At 40.8% G+C, this 22,918-nt stretch overlaps 1 protein-coding gene across 1 annotated transcript in view; it reads right to left on the reverse strand.

The window, feature by feature from the left end:
• Positions 1–456: 456 nt before the first annotated feature.
• PAN3 (poly(A) specific ribonuclease subunit PAN3) overlaps positions 457–22,918 on the reverse strand; it is a 114,497-nt gene continuing 92,035 nt past the window's right edge. The window contains 5 exon segments of the mRNA XM_034758696.1: positions 457–4,001; positions 7,610–7,748; positions 8,482–8,546; positions 13,224–13,353; positions 14,341–14,480. Of these exon segments, the coding sequence (XP_034614587.1) occupies positions 3,861–4,001; positions 7,610–7,748; positions 8,482–8,546; positions 13,224–13,353; positions 14,341–14,480 (615 nt within the window). The 3' untranslated portion in view covers positions 457–3,860.

A 22,918-nucleotide genomic window follows, 5' to 3' on the forward strand; every position in this document is an offset into this window, starting at 1 on the left:
CTAGTTGTTACAAAAAATAAAATTTTTCAAAAACAAACCATCCAAGTTCAGACTGAAAGCACACTTTAAACTGTCATCAGGTGATACTTGTGGATGGGAGCATAACAAATATATGTCAGTATTACTCCAGTTTTACCAAAAAAAAAAAACTTATTGCATGACTGGATTCTGCAAGTTACTGACCAGTGTTGCTATGTGCATTCTGGAACAGACAAGACATGAGTGTACTCCTATAGGCATACGTGGTCCTTCAACACCGTTCTTAAATGTAAATTAGAAAGTTTACCATATAGAAAACTGCTTCCTACTTCTGAACTTTTGAGAAGAGTGCACCAAGCAAGCTTGCTGCAGTTTTATTTTAGTCATATGTGCAAAATAAACTTTCTAAAGCAATAATGCAATTTAAGGGACCAACAGTCCAGATTAAGTTTATGCAAGGAAAAAAAAACAAAGATATTGACAATTTCACATGTATTTTACAAAATTTTCATGACTTTACAATTACATAAACATGTGGCATGGGGGGTATGGGTACAGAGGACTTTACCCCACCAGTAAGTCACTTTTGCTGGTTAACAATACAGAACAAATAATCCTGGGCATCAAAGAGGTCAGTTATCCCATGTGTAATTTTCAGAGAAGCTAACGTACATATTGTCATTGGACAAGAGAGCTTAATAAACATGGATGTAAAGGTATTTTTAATACAGTTTCTCAGAATTCGGGCTAATCTAGTAATGTGGGCCTGATTTAATACAAGCAAAAAGGAGCTACTACTTTGACTTGGAAGTTAAGGAAATGCACATTACTATGTCTAGTGAACAGTATCTAGAAATTGTAGGCCATGTGATTTACTGTAAGTGAAAAACATTAAATGCAGTTTGCAAGTCATGATTGTTACAACCCTGTGCTGGAGTCATTTACAGACTGAAATACAAAAGGAATATGATGGAATGCAATATACTTCCAATACTTAAGATGTGAAAAGCACTACCCAACTACAGCACTTAGCATGCTCAAAAGAAGGCTACGTTATTTCTGGTATTCTTTATTAAAAATACTGCTGTACATATGAAGAATGAAAACAGGATTAAAGATGGGTAACATATATTGGGATCATGACAGAACTTAACATACTGGTGCTTTTTAGGGAAAGCTGTTGACATTTGAATTACTGAAACAAGGGCCAAAAAAAATAAAATAAAATAAAATACATAGGTACCCTCAAACATTTACAGTGTAGTAAATACATAGACAGAATTTAAAAACAGGTACAAAAATTAAAATGACTAACATCACATGATTTCAAAGGTTGTCCTTTCTGTGCTTTTAGCTGTAAAGATAGGAAGATCACAATAATTTCCCACATGGCAGGGTATGTCCTGGGTGGTTTTTGTTTTTTTAACTATACACATACAGCTCTTCGTCGGAATGGAAGAGATTATAACTTTAGGACAACCTTCTTAATGGAATTAAAATGCGGTAGAAGGGCTCTCCCCAAAAAACACCCAAGCAGAACTTCAGACTGTTCAAATCATTCCCAAATATGGACCAAATGAAATAAATAGAAAACAAAGCTCAACAATTATTTCTTTTATGTATTACCTGACACCAAATGTTTTCTGGCTGACATTAGTTACTTATGAAAACTTATTAGCTGTCTACTTTTTTTTTTTTCTTTTTTCTTTTTTTTTTTTTAAACCAAGTCCTGAGGTTACTAGGGGCTGAAGCAAACTGACATTATGCAAATACATGTAAGTTTGCATTCTAGACTTGTCTCACAGAGGATGGTTTGCTGGTCTAGGAAGGATGAGAATTCAAGCCCTATTTTACCCCTGCCTTAACTTTCACAAAATATTGGTCCACAAATTAAATTTTCCAAAGGTTCCCAAACCCCACAACTGAACAGATGATCCCCTTTCATTTTCAAAGAAAACAATACTGGAAAAAACCTCAGCCCGCTTATAAATTAAGCATTTCATATTTCTTCTAGTATACAAGTACTTCTTTTTTGTACAAAAGAATTACAATATGATTTGTCAAAAAACATATAAAAGACAGCTGCTCTTCCTCAAATACATGAGCTAATGATAAAAGACTGTTTTGCATGTTCACTTCTCAAAGTTCCTGTTCCTTTTACATTAAAAAGAACAATATTGTGGCAATTGTCATCCTTTGAATATTAAACATTATGTTACTTTTAAAATTCATTCAGATCAAATGCAACAATAATTGATTTTTAACTCAACAACTGATGCTACCAAATGCAGACTCAACCACATTTTCTAAAATATGTAAAGCACGTCCCTAGTCTTCAAAGCTTTCGATGTGAAGAGAGTTGCTTTTCTTGATGCAAGTCTCAAGGCGGAGAATCATTTTAAAGCTTATAAAAGTGGACAGAGAAATATTAAAAACTTCTCTGAAAACTACAAATATTGAGAATTATTAAAATTGATGTCAGTAACATCAGTTGCAAGTGCTTAGAGTCTGTCCTGACCTTTTGAGTTTCCACATTTTCTTCATGGTGAGCACCCAGTGCTATTAAAATATTCAGTGCTGGGAAAGGATAGATACAGTCTTCACTACTGCTTTACGAAAGGAAATTCCTACATATTTGGCAGTCTTCAATATCAAAGTGTAGGTGTTTATCTTTTACTATAAATCCCAGGAATACCCAAGTTTGGAGACAACTGCATGTCCAAATATTAGAAAGTTAATTGAGGAGGAAAATTCCAGACTGAATTACTTCAGGAATATTCATGTGTTGAGTATTATCAAAAGTAATATTACTTTGGGCTAAGCAGTGACTGCAAAGGCACAGCAGATCATTATCCCTCCAGATTCAGGTTGTAAAACTTCAAAAGCTCTTGATGCCAGACAACTGCTGTGTTTAGTTAATCTTCTTAACAGTGTCTTTGTTTCTGTATCCAGTGTAGAGTACCATAATAAAGCTGTGGTTCAAAGAACAGAACTTTATACAAAAATTATACTGTAAATAACCTAAAGTAATACACTCCTGAAACTTCAGGCATTTAACACAATTTCTTTAAAAAAATTCTGTTAAAAAAATTGCATAAATGTAAATGCAGCTGACTAGCAGGAAAACATACAAACAGTTTTTAAAGGCGCTGGTTGTGTTTAGAGCAAATTTGATATGCCCCTTAAATTATAGGTGTTTCAAAGGTTGCTATTTTGTCACTTTGCTTAGACAAGGCTTAAATGAGAAGGGATTTTATACATGTCAATTCACTGATACTTGATTTTTTTTTTAAATATGCATCTTCTGGTTGGTTTGTTAACTAACCGTGGGTGGCATACAGAGCTCGCATACAACACACTTTTACAGAGATTACAAACTAAACTCTCATTTATAGAACACAATTTCTATGAAATTATTTCCCTGGTCCTTTATGCTATTCTGGGTGCAAATAATATCAAAATGAATAAATTGAGCAATATCCTCAGTGACAAAAATGTATCCCAGAAATGTCCTTGCAAAGAGTTTCCCTTAATAAGTATACAATGTGGCAAAACATCAGAGATCAGAAAAGTCTTAAAAAAATTAAAATTAGTGCATATACAAGTGGAAAAAATAAAAGCAGGAACATCATGCACCTGATGTGTTCCTTAATCTAAAATAAATTCTTCACAGATAAAGCCTCCAATGGCAGCCATAGCTCTAGGATAAATGAAACATTCTTCCCTTCAAGTAACAGTGTACCTGACTGAAGTGCAAGCAGCTTTGCTCATCTCCTGTTTGTTTCCCAAATATGAAATGAGATGACAACAACAGTTCAGCTGTAGTGCAATTTGCTATTGGTTAAGTTCCTCAGCAATGTCCTGCATGCTTTCAGCAAATACTACAACTGACCATTTGCGGCTGCAATTAGTTCTTGAAAAGTATTTTCAAAGCAGCGTTTTAAATCGCTGTAAGTTACCACAAGTACACTCTTCTCGTCTCTGGAAATGAGGCTTATTTTTTCTGGCACACCAGCATCTAACTGTAACAAGAATGCAAAAGATAAAATGTGAAGCAATGGCAATACAATCATTTCCTTAAGCATAAAAACAATCAGGTTTTTAGCAAGCTTGTGAGAGTATGATTCACAGAAAGGGCAAGGTTCTTCTTTTTCAGCATATACAGCCTGTTGACTAATCACAGGTTTGAAAACGTTTAACTCAAATCTGACCCTGAATCAGATTCATGGTCAAGAACCATCAGTTAAAATAACATTGCAGAAGAAGATGAGAACTTGGTCCAATCCTTCTGAAATACCAGCCCCCCTTAAAAGAACCAAGCAAGCTAGGGAGGGACAATCTCTATATAGGCCTGAGCCACATCACTGAATTTCTGTGCAAGTTACCTGACAGGTTCATCAAATGGACCAGTAAGGAGGGATGGTCTTTGGCATTTTAAACAAAATTACAGGAAAGTATCAGCACCTGAGCAATTTTGGCTGCCTATTCCTGTGCTCTGTAACAGCTGAAACTAGCTTCCAAATTCAAACTGGCTAGTGGCCAGTGAAGGTGGGAACAAAATTAACTGGCTCATGTTTTTTGTAAGGTATCCTCCTTTTTCTCAGTCTAAAATGCAGATATAATCTAATCCTGATCGCTGACAGACAGTTAATACGGGCTGTCAGAAGAAAAACCTTTTTTCCCCCCAACAAACATCTCAAGTTTTTCTTCTGACTGATTAAACTACCATTGAAGCAGCATGGAAACTAACTAACATCTTCAACTGGCTTCCACACAACTTGTGTCACTAATACTAGATATTTCTACCAGCAAGTGGTGTAGAAATCTCCAGGGGAACTTTATATTTTACAAAGAGTACACAATTTATACACTGCAAGAGGTGATTTGTAACTTGCAGACTCTTTGCTAAGTACAAGGGAGCTGCTTTCTTTTGAAAACAGTGTAAGAGACCTTCAACATTTGTTTTATACCTCAAACTCTCTTGTCCAAAGACAGGCTTCACTGTCTGTATTATGGTATATAGAGCAACACTTTGGAAACATACCCCAGGGGATGATGGGAGTACTAGTAGATTTTTAGATAATATGGTGATGAATGCTATGGAAACAGATAAATGTACTGTTATGCCTGATTGAATAGAGGAAAAGGAGAACTAGGTTAGCCACCGAGTTCTTGTTTAATTGGGTGTTCGCAGGAGTAACACTAAGGAAACATCCTGTAGAAAGAGGTGCAGCATACTAGTCTGAACTCATAGCAATAAAAGCTAGAACCTCCCAAATTCTAGCCTCGGTGTTGTGTGAGGCTTCAGGCAAACTAATGCCGAGAGCTTGATTTGTTTTCTATTCCTGTAAAATGGGTATAATACTGCCACCACCACCCTGCAACACTTCTCCGAGAGGATTATTAGGATTGATTTGCAAAAAACAGTTTGAGGACAAAGTACTAACTATAAATGCTATGTATGATCTTCTATCTATTGTTCAGATAAGTGCTGTACACGTGTAATTTGAGTTATCCTACTGGATTTGAAACACTACAGATAAATAACAAACAAAGCCATGCTATTGACCATGTACCTCAATACATGTGGCTTTCTTCCACTGGTCCTTAGGTAAATAGGTGCACAAAAATGTCGCACTCTGATATAAAAGTTCCTTCTCCTTATGATACTTGAATAAGTTTGAATCTAACAAGGACATTTCAAGAGCGAAGTATGAAGCACAGATACCCCATTTTACTAGGATCCGTTTTCCAACATGCTGCTTTCTGAAGTTTACGAGGGCTTTTTAGAGTGCCTTTGCTGCCAAGATATTGAGGTCCTTCAACCCTAGATAGTGATTCTTTGCATTATGGGTCCACAACCCTAGAACCAACCATTTGTTTTGAGGATAAGCCACAGAAGTTTCTAGCACACAATATTCTGCAATATATTCTTTCCCCTGATTTACAGAATTACATCCCCCAAAGTTGCTGTAGCTCCTCACCTCCTGTTTGAGCATCAGCATACATTCCTTTAATTTTCACCTGGCCATTAGCACACATTCCCCTAATAATCTTTTTACTTAGCCTCATCAATCCCTTTAAATCAGGATTTAAAGGGACTGATAAAACGAAATTAAAAGTAAAAGGAGATTAAGGGAGTAACCCAGTGGCCAGATAGGTGAAGAGCCACCAATAATTTAGTGGAAGTTTTGGCTGAAGTTAACTAGTAGTTGCTAGTATCTAAGGATCTGAGTATGGTCAAACTTTTCTGGAAAAGAAAGGCTGTTTTGGATTGCTAAGGTTTGGTAAAACATCTGCAAAGTTGAAGTACAAGCTGCAGGGAAAAAATAAGTTTATGTTCTTTATTTCATTTATGGCATAAGACAAAGATTTTCCTCAGCTGCATTCATGAGAGTGCTCAACTAAAGTTTTGCCAATGATGCAACTAAAATCTTAGAATATTGCAAGTAGCCTCTTTAAACCAGTTATGCACCCTACCACTGCTGAGCTGTCTGGGGGCTGGAAAGGACTCTAGCATAACTTAGGTTTCAGAGTAGCAGCCGTGTTAGTCTGTATCCGTAAAGAAAAGAACAGGAGTACTTGTGGCACCTTAGAGACTAACAAATTTATTAGAGCATAAGCTTTCGGGCGANTGTCTCTGAGGGCACTGCTGCAGGAGTTCATCTCGGCACCTCCCTTTGCTGCTGGAGACACGCTGCTTCTCCCTCCTGCCGGGGTGTCAAAGAGACTTTCTCTGTCTCTCTTAGCTTCTGGGATTTCCCCCTCCTCCCTGGGATCTCAACACAAAGATGCATTTCTGCTGTGGGTGACCACATCCACACCCTTAGCCACATGAAAAATTATACTCTGTCCTTGATTTACCAGCCGTTAATAGGCTTCATCTCTAGCTCTGCAGACCCAACCCTCTCAAAACCTTTCAAGTTTCAGAGTAGAAGCCGTGTTAGTCTGTATCCGCAAAAAGAACAGGAGTACTTGTGGCACCTTAGAGACTAACAAATTGATTAGAGCATAAGCTTTCGTGGACTACAGCCCACTTCTTCGGATGCGTCCGAAGAAGTGGGCTGTAGTCCACGAAAGCTTATGCTCTAATAAATTTGTTAGTCTCTAAGGTGCCACAAGTACTCCTGTTCTTCTCTTAGCATAACTTAGACAAGCTATGGTGTCTTGGAATCTGTGCAGCACTGCATGCTGTGGCACCCCTCCAGATACAACCCTTTCACCCCCAGTCCTGCCCTTCCCTGGCAAACCCCCAATAGTAGGGTGTGTGAGGGGATCTTCAGGAGACAGCCTTATGGTGGTCTTCCACTATGCTTGTGCCAGGAGAATCATACCTAGTTGATTACAGGACTTTTAGGGTCCCGTTAGGCTATCCTTTAGCATGATAAAAAGGGGCCACTGTACATCACTCTTTAATTAATTGCCAATTTAGTACTTCTAATTAAAATATTCATTAAGGTTACATGCTAATTTACTGGATAATCTTTTCTCATCAGATTAGAAAAATATCAGCTAAATCAACAGAATTAGCATATGAGTGACGCATCCATTTTCTTTCAACAGTGGAACGTCACATGAATGAAAGCTTCATCAAATCATTCTTTAAAGAAAGAACACAGATACAAGTTACCTTGTTAAGACATGAGATAATGTGACTGAGGTCAATCCAAGGAGTGCCCGCTTCTGTCACCTGATGGAAAAGATGATCCCGAAAGAGCTTCAGTAGATATCGGTCTCCAGTTTCTGACCAAGTTGGGTCTTTCTGAAATCTGGTGCAAAACAAAGCTTGACATTAGCAATGAAGAGTTAAAGAGATACATATGCTCATTAACTCTTCAGAATAAACACTGTCTATTTAAGCTCTGCTACATAATGAACCTACTACCAAGTAGTAGTATTTCCTTCCTATCACAAAGATACAAGAAGCTTTATCCAGAGTTCCTCAGCTAAAGTACCTGAAGTTAAATGTTTACTAAAAGCCTGCAGAAAAGGGACTGGGAGGAAAACCATCAAAGTTACCAGCCGAATGCTAAAAACCAGTTATAAGGTAACTCAAATCTGCAGTTACCTAACAGTCTATTAACTGATTTTGAAAATAGGCCAGTGAAAAGTATGTTGTTTCATATTAGTATCTGACAGATAATCAGCACAAAACTATGCCCATTCAAACTTTTGAAACACTTTACTATAATTACGTGTTGAGGTAAGCCATAGCCTTTATACGTGCTCTCAAGCATAATAAACCCCAAATACAATATATATGCTAAATATATCGTAAAGAAACACAATATATATGTTAAGATAGCCTAACTTAAAGAAAAGAAAAATATTCCTATTTTAATCAGAATTTTAACTCATTGCCTCAAGGTGTCTTTACTTCTTACTTCTTCAGAGGCATAATTGGAGATAGGATTATTCAGATCATATCTGTGAGGGTAGAAATCTTGAATTATAAATTGGATTTTATAGATTGAACTATGAAAAAAGTATCTCATCCCTTACTCTGGTCTCTCATTGATTGTTCCCAATTTTGCTAGAAGCCTAAACAACCTTCCATTCTGCACCTCCTAGAACACAAGAAATGTATGATTAGTTTAAAGTTGGGAAGAAACACAAAACTTAAGACACTGGTGCATGCAAAAGCCTCAATGCAGCAAAACTGATCTTGTGCAACAAAATTGCAAAGACCCATCAGATTAATTTCAATGAAGATGGTTTACATTTTCTAGAAATAGATTCATCGACACATGGCACTGCATACCCAAAGTCATAGTGTTATTGATCTTTGTACTTCATTTTCTTCCTGCAAATCTCCAGTCTGGCCAGCACCCAGGCCATGTTTCTACCCCAGCAAGGGCTAGACTATCAGTTTCATTGCCTCATGGAGCACTGACGCAGACTCCAACTACCCCATTGGTATAGGATACCATAGGGTGACTATTTTAAAGAAAGTATACTGGGTTTTAAGATGGAACAGGAGCAAGGTCTGGACATCAGGACCATAGAAGAAGAAAATGCTAAATTTCCTAGTTGCTTCATGCCCCTCCTCTTTTATCTTGGTTATCTGGGCATTCAATTTAGATTGTTTTGTTTTCTTCTCACACTTTTTTTTTTTTTTTTTTGGCTGGCCATTAGTACCATTTACCATGAGTAAAAGGTGTTTGGTAACACTGGTAAATCAGATTGCAAACCAAATTCCTAATAAGTATCAGATCCAAGACCAGTTTAGACAAAGCACATCTGTTCAAGAGGAAAGCTATAAACAAATGTGTATAATTAAAGTAGCTGAAATCCTGACACCATCTCAAACAAAGACAGCAACAAAATCAACACAAAGTATAGAACCACTGCAATTTGGGGTTTTTTTTTTTATTACATATATAGCTGATAATCCATGTCACATACTGCTTTCCATCCCCACAGAGAGTGAGAAAAAAATTGTTCTGACTGTATCCTAGTTTACAATACATTGTGGATACATGAATATTTTATTTAAGTAGAAGCTTTTCAAATCAGGCTTCCAGAAGGATAAAAGATTCTAATAATATGCCATTATTAAGCATCTCAAGACTCAGTTACTGCCATCCACACTCATGTGGCGTAGCTTACTTCACACACAGTGCCACCGATTTCAGTAGGATTACTCCTGAAGTAATTTACTACCCAACATGAGTAAGGTTGGCAGAACTGGGTCCTAAATTTGGCAAATGAAGTCATACTGTAATACATTAGTGTGACAGCTTGATTTGAAAGACAAGAAGAAAAGGGACAAAAAGATTTATACTCCTCAGTCTCCAAGAATACTGTGGAACAGTTTGTATTGCTCCTGTAACTGTATTAATCTCTGATTATGGAGTGGCAGTGCAGCCTCCTACTTTGTCCAGTTACAAAGTTTTGCATGCAAAATATATAAATTTAAAAAAAATAAAAAAAAATAATGCCTAATGATTACATAGCACCTTTTATCTGTAGATTTCAAAATGCTTTACATAGGTGGTCAGTTTTATTATTCCCATTTTACGGATGAGGAAACCGAAGCACCCAGCACGCCAGTGACAGAGCCAGGAATAATAATAATAATAATAATAATAATAATAATAAAAAAACCCACACTAGGAGTGCTTGTGGCACCTTAGAGACTAACAAATTTATTTTGGGCATATGCTTTCGTGGGCTAGAACCCACTTCATCAGATGTATGAAGTAAAAAAATACAGGAGCAGGTATAAATACATGAAAAGATGGGGGTGCTTTACCAAGTGTTAGGTCAGTCTAACGAGATAAATCAATTAACAGCAGGATATCAAGGGAGGAAAAGTAACCTTTGAAGTGGTAAGAGAGGCCCATTACAGACAGTTGACAAGAAGATGTGAGTAACAGTAGGGAGAAATTAGTATTGGAGAAATTAAGTTTAGGTTTTGTAATGACCCAACGACTCCCAGTCTTTATTTAGGCCTAATTTGATGTCCAGTTTGCAAATTAATTCCAGTTCTGCAGTTTCTTGTTGGAGTCTGCTTTAGAAGTTTTTTTGTTGAAGAATTGCCACTTTGAGGTCTGTTATTGAGTGACCAGAGAGACTGAAGTGTTCTCCAACTGGTTTTTGAATGTTATGATTCCTGATGTCAGATTTGTGTCCATTTTATTCTTTTGCGTAGAGACTGTCCGGTTTGGCCAATGTACATGGTAGAGGGGCATTGCTGGCACATGATGGCATATATCACATTGGTAGTGTGCAGGTGAACGAGCTGCGGATGGCGTGGCTGATGTGGTTAGGTCCTATGATAGTGTCTCTTGATGATGAAGATGTCATCAGTGTAGTGCAAGTAGAGTAGGGGCATTAGGGGACGAGAGCGGAGGAATAGATATGTGGACAGAGTTGGCACCGGGGTTTGTATAGTAGGTTTCTAGGTCAGCCATAAAAATGTTGGCATATTGAGGGGCCATGCAGGTACTCATATTTCATAGATCTGAAACAAAACCCAGATCTCCTGAATCCTGGTTCAATGCTCTTTCCACTAGGCCATACTGTCTCCTTTAAAAAAAACTCAGTATGGGCAGTGGGATTAAGGGAAACAGGACATAAAGTTGTGATTTAAGCCCTTAGAACAGGATTCTCAAACATGCGGCCCATGGGGCTATTTCCTGTGGCCCGCCAAGCGGCCCGTGCGCCCTCCTAGTCTACCTCCAGCCTACCAATGGGAGCTTCGGGGGAGGTACCTGTAGGAGCGGCAAGCAGCGCACAGAGCCCTGCATCCCTCCTCCCCCAGGGGATGCAGGGACATGGTTCCAGCTGCTTCGCGGAGCGGGAGTGGGCGCAGAACCAGGGCCGTCAGTCTGCCGTGGCCCCGGTGTGTGCCACTTCCATCCCAGAGCCGCTTTAGATAAGTGGCTCTGGGCTGGAGCCCGAAGCCCTCCTAGACTCAGACTTTAAGGTCAGAAGGGACCATTATGATCATCTAGTCTGACCTCCCGCATGATGCAGGCCACAAAAGCTGACCCCCTCCCCCCTTTCCCTTAACTCAGCTTTTGAAGTCCCCAGATCGTGATCTAAAGACTTCAAGTCGCAGAGAATCCTCCAGCTAGCGACCCCTGCCCCATGCTACGGAGGAAGGCGAAAAACCTCCAGGGCCTCTGCCAATCTACCCTGGAGGAAAATTCCTTCCTGACCCCAAATATGGCGATCAGTAGAACCCCGAGCATGCAAGCAAGATTCTCCAGCCAGACCCTCATTGACCATTGATACTATTTACCAGTGATGGCACGTTATTGACTAATTGACTAAAATCACGTTATCTCAAACCATTCCCTCCATAAACTTATCTAGCTTAATCTTAAAGCCCTCCTGCACCCCTCCCCCCCCAACTTCCTGCCCTGATCCCCCTGCCTGCACCCCAATCCCCTGATGCATCCCACACCCCTTCTGTACCCCAACCCCCTGCCCTGAGCCCCCTGCTGCACCCCACACCCCTCCTGCACCCCAAACCCCAACCCCCTGCTGCACCCTGCACCCCTGCCACACCCTTCACCCCTCCTGCACCCCACACCCCAACTCCCTGCCCTGAGCCCTCTGTTGCACCCTGCACACCTCCTGCACTCCCTGCCCTGAGCCCCCTGCCGCACCCTGCGCCTCAACTCCCTGCCCTGAGCCACCGCCACACCCCTCCTGCACCCTCTGGGGGCAGGGAGGGGGCAGAGTTGGGGTGGGGACTTCAGGGAAGGGGTGGAGTGGGGGCAGGGCCGGGGACAGCGGGGGGGAGTGTCAGTGATGCGGCCCTCAGGCCAATGAACTAGTCCTCATGTGGCCCTCCTGGTCATTTGAGTTTGAGACCCCTGCCTTAAAACCTTAATATCCCACTTTGACTGAAGATTTGAGTTAGTCCATGTTTTGTCACGCGACAGGGAAGACGCAAAAGCCTCCTACCATGCATCTTGGTCCGAATCTTGCTGGGGATTTGTAATCAGAGTAGGAAGAGTTAAACCCTCTCTATAGCAGTATTATATAGTATTAGGAATGTACACTTCTCCTGGAAGCTGTATAGCGAATAGCCAATCAAATTCAATCAAGACATGTATTGCTAAGTAGAACAGTATGAGCTACTGATTTTGTTGATGCGAGGGTGACAGCCAGTAGCTCTACTATTTTTCATTTGTTTGAAAAGGAATTAATATGGGGTAAGGAGAAGAGTAATGGAATCTGAATCTGAGGAATCAAACAAAGGTAGTATTTGCAGTTGTGCCAATTTCTAATACAAACTATTGAAAATGTTTTTAAGTGCTGCAGATCATATCTACTCAATCAGAAAAGGAAACTTCATTCTATAAGGTAAGGATTTAAATGCACAGAGAATGCCTCTTAGCTTCTCCTAAGTCTTTTGGTTCAGCAGAAGTCTGGGTGCTTTAGCTAAAGCCCACATTATCATGCACTAACCACCTCTCAGAGAGCTGGCCATCAGGCTTTTAGGTTCACAATCAATTAGGCAGACCTCAAGCTCTGACTTGTTAAGACTACACAGCCAGCACCCAGGTCAGTCAAATGCTTTCGTTGTCCCCAAAGACATGAGTTATTGAGATACTGTATTTATTTCAACATTAGAATTTCTTATTTAGCACTAAATTCTAGTTCTCAAAAAGTCAATGACAAAACTCAACAAGAGCTCAACAAGAACAGGATTCAATTTTATAGATTGTAGATCTACATCCCCCGTAGGATACTTATGTTCAACCTTTTACCACGGAATGATTTACCTTTGCAAGGTCTTCCTCTATAACATCGTTTCTCATTTGAGCAGCATCCAGTTGAGTATAGAATCGTGCACCAATCATAGGCATGATATCATTTACACTGCGAAGCCTATTCTGGTCAGTCAGCAAATACCTACCAAAAAAACAAATAGATTAATTGAACACATCACATTTAAACAGAGATGCCACCATATTGTTTTAACCAGATCCTATTTTCTGCTTCAGATGCTATTTTGAGCACTAAACATGCATCTGGCTCTGAAGCTGCCACTGTGTTTTTCTTATATCAATGTCAAGCAGCAGTAGTTAAGCAGCAGAGAAAATGCTTGTTGTAACTTACCTATATGCTGTGTTTCCAAAGCACTCAATAAGCTAACGAGTACTCACATGGCAGTGCAGAAGTAGATCAATGCCAGAAAGGGCAGGATTAAAAGTAGGAGATATATGCAGACTGTAAATTTTCAAGAGATGTTTTTTTCAAATGAGGAGCAGGGGACAAATACTCCCATTTTTTCTCTCTCTGACTGTAAGGGTTGGTGAGGAAAATAGTGACCACATTTATGAACACAAAAAAACAAACCCTATCTCTCTGGTCAGAAAGGCAGCAACCCTACTAAAAAAAACCGGACAGTTTCAGGAACTAAAAAGTGTGCCTATACTTTGTATAAAGAGGTAGAACACAAAAGTTAAGACCTTAATGCAAATCCAATTATTCATATGCTATTTCTCTGACTCTTGAAACAAGATTTTATGATATTTTGGTCACAACACCTTAAACACCAATTACTGAGGAAATATGGGAGTTCATATTTACTACAGATACCGTAGAACATATATAAAGTTGTCTCTGAATAGCAAGGGTAATGTATTTTGTTGGCCCCTTTTATCTACTATGAAGGCAATTCAATACCACTTTTTAATGCTGTACTTTTAATTTGAAATTATCTTAAGACACTCTACAGAATTTAGCTCTTATTTGTGTCCGAAAATATGAACTATTCATTTGGTACCTTCAGCTATATATTATCTTGCATTTATGTTTTGCTATTAATAAATTTCCTTCAACTTAAAAAGCGGCAACAAAAACATGCTTCAATCCATGCTATGATACTGAACTTACAAAATCAGATTCTTCAGATCAGAGGAATAGTTGATTGTCACCAGTTCCATAGCTTTCTGCAAATTTTCTCTTTGAATTCCTGACAAAGAATTGCAAGCCAACGCCAACACAACTTTTCCTAGTGAGATCAGATCTGCTTGCTAATAGGAAAAAAAAAAAAAAAAAACTTTACTATGGCACTTTTAAAAAGTATTTGCAATAGTTGTTTTTTTAAATGAGTATCTAAAATAAATGCTTTTTAAAGCCCACATTATCAATAGAATTTTTCAAGATATGTTTAGTGTACACAAAACAGAAGTCTATATTAGTAGCAACTGGTAGGAATTACATGCATCTTTATTAACACTTAACATTCAACTGCCTATTTCTATTTTGCAATTTAAATTTTAACAAAGGGAGAGTGCCAGGGCAGAATTCTATCTCGAGAAGGGAAAGATCCTTTCTTGTGGCCATCAGAAGCTTTGAAAGAAGGAGTTTTCTTTTCTCCATCCACCCCCTTCCACATCCCACCCCAGCAGAGTGAATGAACTGGTGACAAATAGGAGAAGTCTTCCAGCTATAATTTACTGGATGATTTATCAAGGATTATTTGTTATACCAAGAAGATCCTCCGGTAAAGTATGTTTTTTTAAATGAAGTAGTAAAACAGCAAGGCTATGGCATTCAGAGAGAAGGAGGTGCAAATACAATAATCTCATAACCCAAACTATCCACTGTCAGACTGACACTTACAATAGAATAATGCAAGATTGATTAACCCTAATCAATCACGTGAAACCAGCGCTTGATCTCAGTTGCCAAAAACTATGGATTCTTTCCAAAAAAGGTTTGCAATCGCAAAACATCGAGCCTTTTAATCTTTGAGTAATTTCCCGTGAGAGAGGCTATGGGCCTAATGCCTGAAACTACTGAACAGGGCAGGTAGGTGAGGTTAGTGTAAGAGTGGCATTTTATTCTGTGCAGGTTCTAATCATATACATCCTGTCACTTAACACCTTGATGAAAAGTAGCATCAAACAGAATTCTTCATATGACAGAAGTGCCACACGCATAAAATAGTAAATGAAGACAAGGCAATGCATTATATGACTTATGGGGGACCCTCAGGTGTATGTTTTATTCATTGCATTACAGCTGATTAAGAAGTTGTTGGCAGGTTTCAGTGATCTATCAGTCTGAACTGAGGACACTTCTAAATAATTAAATGGAGAATCTCCAGACAGACCACATTAGCTTTACAAGACACAGTGAGCATTAGTATACCTTAAACAACCTGGAGAAAAGGATTAGGACTTACACAAACAAAAAGGATTACGTTGTTACTGATCTGTACAGAAACCGATATTCGAGATGTGTAGTCCAGATACATATTCCACGTTAGGTGAATGCACATCCAGTGCGCATGCGTCAGAGACTTTCTAGTCAGCAGCATTCACGGGCCACCACATGCACCTTCACTTCCCTGGTGCATCTTACAAGGGCATAAGAGGGGAGTCACCCCACTGAGCCCAGTTCCTTCGCCACTATCTGACATCAGGACTATGAAGTAGCAGGGATGGCAGGTGGGATGTGAAACATGTTATGAACTACACATCTCAAAGAACATCCATTACCATACTGGTAAGTAATCACTTTCTTCAAGTGATAGCCCACATACATATTGTATGTCAGGTGGGCTCCATAGCAGTAGCCCCTACAAGGGCTGTTATAAGGAGTCTCTGTAAAAATGGATTTCAAGACAGATCTTCTAAGGCTTGTATCACCCCCCTGCCTGCTTGTACTAGTGCATAATGTTTTGTGAATGGGATGGATGACCAAGTTGCTGCTCTGTAGATGTTCCAAATAGGAAGGTGTGCTAAACAAGTCACAGAGATGGACTGAGCTCTGGTGAGCTGGCCATGCACCTGTTGGGCTACTATAGTTGGTAGTATGATCCAACGCATTGAACGATCCACTTAGAAATTCTCTGAGTAGAGATGGTTTGTCCTTTGAACCTCTGCACAGTCAAGAAAAAAACCAGGCGATTTTTGGAAGAATTTTGTTCTGTCCAGGCAGAATAAAATGCCTCTGCATACGTTTAGAGCACACAGCCTCTGCTCCGATTTGCCCACGTGAGACTTGGGGAAGAATACAGGTAAGTGGATGGTTTCATTAATGTGGAATTCAGACACTACCTCGGGAAGAAATCTGGGATACAGTCTCAAAGACTTTGTCTTTATGACTGATGGTACAAGGTGCCCCTCCCATCAATGTCTGCAGTTTTCCAACTCTCCTAGTAGATGTAATTGTCAAGTGGAAGGCCATCATCATTGAAAGGTAGTGCATAAAGCGCATACAGCCATTAGTTGAGTGGGTGTCAAACTCTGAAAAGGCCAAATTGAGATCCAAAGTTGGGGTTGATCTCTGACCAACAGGAATATCTTCAAAATACCCTTAAACTTTTTTTTTTATCATAAAGTGGGAGAAAACTGGTCAACAGGGAGGTGGACTGCAGAAACGGCTGCAAGGTGAACCTGGAGTGAGCACAGTGAGGGACCAGAGTTCTTCAGATGTACAGGGTAATCAGAATCTCTTGTATTCCAGAGTGCATAGGAAAAGTCTGATGTCATAAGGCCCACTGGTAAACCAGTCCATTTAGAGAGGTAGTGGGATCTAGTGCAATCTTCCTGAGATTAATAGGGATGCTCAGGACTTCCTGCGAGCAGGCCAACTCCACCGGTATCAACCAGCAAGCATCCACATCATCAGGTGGAGGGAGTCATGGTTCTGAGGCAAGACAGCGACCCCATTGCAGACTAGAAGGTTGGCGATCTAGGATAGGGGAACTGGGGATAACGGTGAGGTTGTGGAGGTCCCCGAACCATGTTTGCCTGGGCCTCAGTAGGGCTATTAGGGTAACCCTGGATTTCTCGTCTGATCTTCCACAAAGTCTTTAGAAGCAGCAGCAGGATGGAAAGGAATGCATACAATAGTCAGGGGAGGAGGAAGGCCTCTGCCTGGATGTGGCCTCCTCATGAACAAAAATGAGGACACTTGTTCTCTGAAGACACAAAGAAATCTGTGTGGGGAGTCCCTCAAAGGCAAAAGATGTCCTGAAGAATATCCTTCTGGAGTGACCACTGTTAGTCAGCCTGAACAGAGTCTTCTGTGATATCTGTCCTCATGTTATCAGCCCCCAGAAATAGATTACTGACAAGGTAATGTGCTGAATGGCAAAATCCCAGAGCTGAGTGGCCTCTTTGTATAAGGTCAGGGATCTGGCCCCTCCTTGTTTGTTCAGATAAAAGACAGCTGCCATGTTTCCAAACTTGAGCAGTCATGAATGTCTGGAAGGAAGGGCTATACGTGCTCTGTACACAGCCCTGAATTCTAAACCATTGATAAACAAAGCCCTTTCTGTAGTAGACCACAGACCTCAAACCATAAGGTTTGCCCATGTGTGTGGCCCATCCAAGCATCAAGCATTGGTAGTGAATCTGAGGGCGGGTGTCTGGGTGGGTGGGAGCGAGCTGAATGGAATGCCCCTCATACATTACACTGGTCCTTTCACCAATCCAGAAACTGGAGATTTGTCAGGGAGAGAAGCATCAGTTTGTCTAGGTGGCGTCTTTTTGAAATGCGAGCTCGGGAAAGCCATGTTTGAAATGACTGGAACAAGAGCCTTGCGTATAGAGTAACAAATGTAGATGCTGCCATGAGACCCAGCAGCTGGAGGCAGATCCTTATCCATGTGAGTGGGTGGAGACAGGAGGTGGGAGCCAAGATCTTGCATAGGCCAAAACCTGTTGGACAGCAGGTAGACAGTCACTGTGTCCACACTGAGCCTGGCTCCAAAGGTTGGATGGGATTTAATTGTAGATTTTTTCGTATTTGTTTACCTGAGATTGAGAGTGGACCCAGGCCGGCCAGCCCCTGATCAAGGATGGAAAGACTTAGATGCTGGTCCTCCTCAGATGAATTGCTACCACCATGAGGCAATTGGTGAAAACGCAGGGCACTGTAGAAAGCCTGAAGTGCAATACTTGGTATCGATAATGTTTGTGGATTAACACAAATCTTAGCAAGTTCTTGTGAGCCAGATGAATTGCAGTATGGAAGTACACATCCTTGAGGTTGAGGGCAGCATACCAGTCTTTCTGGTCCAGGGAAGGAATAATGGATGCGAGGGAGACCAGCTTGAGTGCGAGCTTCTTGATATAAGTGTTGAGAGCTCTGAAGTCTAGAACCCAACCCTGACTTGTTGGGTGTAAGAAATACCTTGAATAGAATCCCTTGCCCCTGTGCTGAGGGGGAACTTCTATAGCACCCAGAGGCAGAAGAGACTGAACTTCTTGTTGAAGCAGGATCTCGTGGGAGAGGAATTGGATAGCATAGCCTCTCTGGACCACCTCCAAAACAAATGGTCTCAGGCGATGTTGGACCAGGTCTGTTGGAAGTGAGCCAGATTGTTGTCGAATGAAAGAGAGGGCAGAGAACACAAAGTAACTGGTATCCTGTCCTCAGGCACCGAGTCAAATGTGCTCTCTGGCCAGTGCCAGTGCAGGGAGATGTGACCAAAATGTTTCCTCCTTAAGAACCAGAATCTGTGCCCCCTAGAGATCAGGTGGTCTGAATTGGAGAAAGGGTTGACTTTGCTCTGGAAGTTGAATGTGTCATATCCAAGGCAGCCCGCAGAACAGTTCTGGTCACCATAAGTGTTTCAGACCATTCTGGCTGAGGACAGTGTCAAGTCCTGAGGAAGTCTGTCACACTTTAGAACACAACAGTTCATATGGTCATAGTTTGCAAATACTTCCTGATCATTCCAGATCCTCATCTGGAGGCTCGAAGTAGAATAGGACTTCGGCCCAATACTTCAATAGGCTTGGTTTCTTGACTTTTGGGGTCAATTTCTGGAGGCCCTGATGAGTTCTTTTGGTGGCTGCTGTAACCACCAGAGATCCATTACCGGGCAGGAATAAAATTGTTCATACCTGGTAACCAGGAGCTGGTACCATCGTCTGCTCATTTGGATGTTGGTGCCAATGAGGCATGTCTGCCAAAGCGCTTTTGCAGGTTCCAATAGCCCCTTATTGATAGAGATCGCTATATGTCCCAGTACTGATGAGCATAAAATACAGAGAAGCTTTTGTGGTGTGTCCTACCGCCTTCTCAGTGGGGATATTTAAGGATATTGCCACCAGTCTCATGAGGTCCTGAAACAGTTTATGATCTTCAGGGGAAGACGACGACAGGTCTGATGCCAAGATGTCTGGCAAACACGGGGTCATGCTGGTGCTGTCTGTTCCTCAGCGGTAACCTTAGATGAGCAGTCTGCTTCCGAGTCCATTGCAAAGAACATGGTGCGGGCGAATCCACATGGTGGCATAAAGGTGACTGACTGTGCCCTAAGTGAAGTGGGGAAGTTGAGTATCAGAGGGGTAGCCGTGTTAGTCTGAATCTGTAAAAAGCAACAGAGGGTCCTGTGGCACCTTTAAGACTAACAGAAGTATTGGGAGCATAAGCTTTCGTGGGTAAGAACCTCACTAATACTGAGGACCCCAAGGCCTACACATACCCTACATACCCTGTTTGAATGGTACCGGGCTGGATCAGTACTGGGTTCAGGCAATGGTCATGGATATGATGGTCTTTAGCTCGAGTGAAGCTAATACCACAGAGTCTCTTTTTACCTGGCCGAGTGACCTCCCTACGAGTCAGAGGACAAAAGGGAAGAATGTTCCAGAACGGGGCGTGCTCGACCCATAGGTCGAAAGGGCACATGGCTCCAGGGTCGGAGGAACAAGGCTGCAGAATCCAGGAATCTGGTAGGCATCAGAGGTGAGTGTGGTTTCAAAAGGCACGAGCGCACTGGTCCTAGTGATATGCCTGCCAGTCAGCGCAGAGGTGACAATGATGGATCCAATGCAGGAAGCTCTAGAATGGCTGGTACTGGGGTAGGGCTTCTACCTGGTGCCGAGGTTGCCAGTAGCCTCTCTGATTTGCTTGGTTCTGAGAAGGCTAAAATGATTGCAAAGGCACCTGTCAGTGCTTCTAATGTGTGTGGTTCCATTCTGCTGGTACCAGCTCCAGTTCTTAGCTTTTTCTAATTTTTGAGGCACCTTTGACAGCCTGATGATTTTACAAGGCCTCAGAGTTAGATCTGGGGAAAGCGATTTTCCCCTTCTTTTCCTTAGAAAAGCTGTGGTCAGAGCCCAACCTATCTTTATACTTCCCAGATGAGGAGGGTAGCAGTTTGGGATGGTCTTCAGGCAGTCTGAATGTGGAGAGCAGGGAGGACTTAGAAACCCTCTGGACTTCCAAGGGCTAGACCCATGAGATCATGGTTTGGAGACAGGTCTCACTGAACAACAACTTCAGGTGCACCTCTTGAGTGCTGGGTCTCCTTTGAGAAGGACCTACAAATTTCACGGTGCTCTGGAACATGCCACGCACCAAGACAGAACAGGTACCTCGTGTGTCCATCATTCAGAGACATAACTGCCTCGCAGGATGGGCTGTGCCTAAAGACCAGGGATTTTCCCTGGAGAAATCCAAGTATATTATATCAAAAGAACTGCTTTTATCTACCAGGCTCATAATTTTATGAAAGAAAGAAAAAGAAAGAAAGGAAGGTAATGGATTTGTTTGAAAAGACCAACCTTCCATGAAAACAAGTTGACGGGCATTGGTCTTCAACAAAGAATTAGAGGCTAAAAATAGAATCCCAAATTAACCTTTCCATTATTTTGCCCAGCTAACTAGTCTATATTCCCTGGGTCACCCCTTTCATCCTTTTTAAATATTAGAACTACACTGGCAGTTCTCCAATTCTTTGGAGTTTTCCTACTTTTCTAAGACTTGTTAAAAAATTAACATTAGTGGTTCAGAGAATTCTTAACTTATATGAGTCTTAAAAGAACTAGTTGACTTGGGCCTGTTGATTTGAATATATTTTATTTGAGCAGATGGATGCATCGCATCCTCCTTGGTTACAGATAAGCTTTTGATTCCATCCATATCATATGGGATGGTTACATCACCATATGGGATGAATACATCCTCCTGCTTTGCTCCAATTCCAGAATAGAAATGTCTATTGAACATTTATACATGTTCTATATCCCTATTCAAATCTAGCAATGGACTGGACTTAAGATTTTTTGTTCCTAATATGTTAAAAAAAATCCTTATGGTCTTCTTTATTCCTATTCATAATCAAAATATTTGATTCCTTTAGTTTCCCTTATCAATCGCCTACATTTTTAACTTGTAACTTAATAATGTGTATCACACTCTATTCACGTGTCTGAAAGACTAAAAAGGACTAAGAAAAATAGACCAGAAAAATAATTAATTCCTTTCTCAACCTCTCTTTCCGTCTCTATCCTCCTTTCGCTCTTTCTTATCTGTATGCACAACAGGATGTGGCCAGAAAGTTACAAAAAAAAAAAAAAAAAAAACCTTCAGCCACTGAAGTGAGCAATAAGAAAATGCATATTGGCTGGGCGGTAAGCCAACAGGTAACTTTTTACATTTTTAAGAGACGCAAGCGTCCCAGTGGAGTTCAGGGGGGAGAGGGAGAAGGAAAGGAAGTGGCCATTCTATAATTTTCTTTGTTGGAGGGAATGATAAGTAGGGGGTGACTGGGAATCCTAAACACAATTGCCAACAACACTTCTCTCATTTGTGTTGTATCCCCAAATTGTTGTTGGGGGGCAGGCAAATGGAGACTTTACAACCTCACCTGCTCAGAAGAGTGAAAATAAAATGAATCTTTTAGTAAAGTTCAAGATGGAAACTCAGCCTTGGTGCTCTGAAGATGCAAAGTGGGGCAGAAGGGGTGCAAAGAGACAAGCTTCAGACTGCCTCTATTTACATCGTCTCCTGCACTAAACACCTAACAGTACTTCTCTGGATCAGCAATACAGTAGGAGCAGCTTGATGTTAACAAGGGTCTAAAAGAAATGCCAGTCAGGCAACTCTTGCCTACTAACATCCTCAGGCTACTGAGCAATTAGTCGTAAGTTGAAAGCAGTGCTTATGTGTGGTAGGTCCACCAGACAAGGGTTTTGGAAGAAAAGCTGTAGAGTCGGAATAAAAAGGGCTGAATAGATAATGGATTTTATTAGCCATTTCTTTTCTACTAAGTGATTACAAAGAACACACAACAGGAGATATCCAACTAAGAAGAAATAAGAAACAAGTTAATGTACATGGAGAGCTGTTTACTCTATCACTAACAAAAAGCTACTACATTTCTCAGAAGTAGTTTTGAGTTTTAGCAAGGCAGAAACCAGCTTATTCAAACTTCCCATTTATTAATTACTATGTATGTATAAATAAGCAATTCTCTGACTGACTAAGCTTGTTTAATGAAAATAAGCTAAGACTAATTCCCTAATGTGGTCTTACACTCCCAATGCTGGCAGGAGAAGAAAATGCTCTGAAGACAGGGTAATCAGCCCCAAGGGGGAGTTAGGGAAAGAAGTCCTCCAAGTAATTATGGGGTAGCACTTATTGACTCTAAAGGGAGTCTTCCTAATCTAGGAAGTATGTGGAGTGTATAAATATTGAAAATGGGGTTGTGGGAGAAGTC

Source organism: Trachemys scripta, chromosome 1 (genome assembly GCF_013100865.1).
Source record: "Trachemys scripta elegans isolate TJP31775 chromosome 1, CAS_Tse_1.0, whole genome shotgun sequence".
NCBI classification, from domain to species: domain Eukaryota; kingdom Metazoa; phylum Chordata; order Testudines; family Emydidae; genus Trachemys; species Trachemys scripta.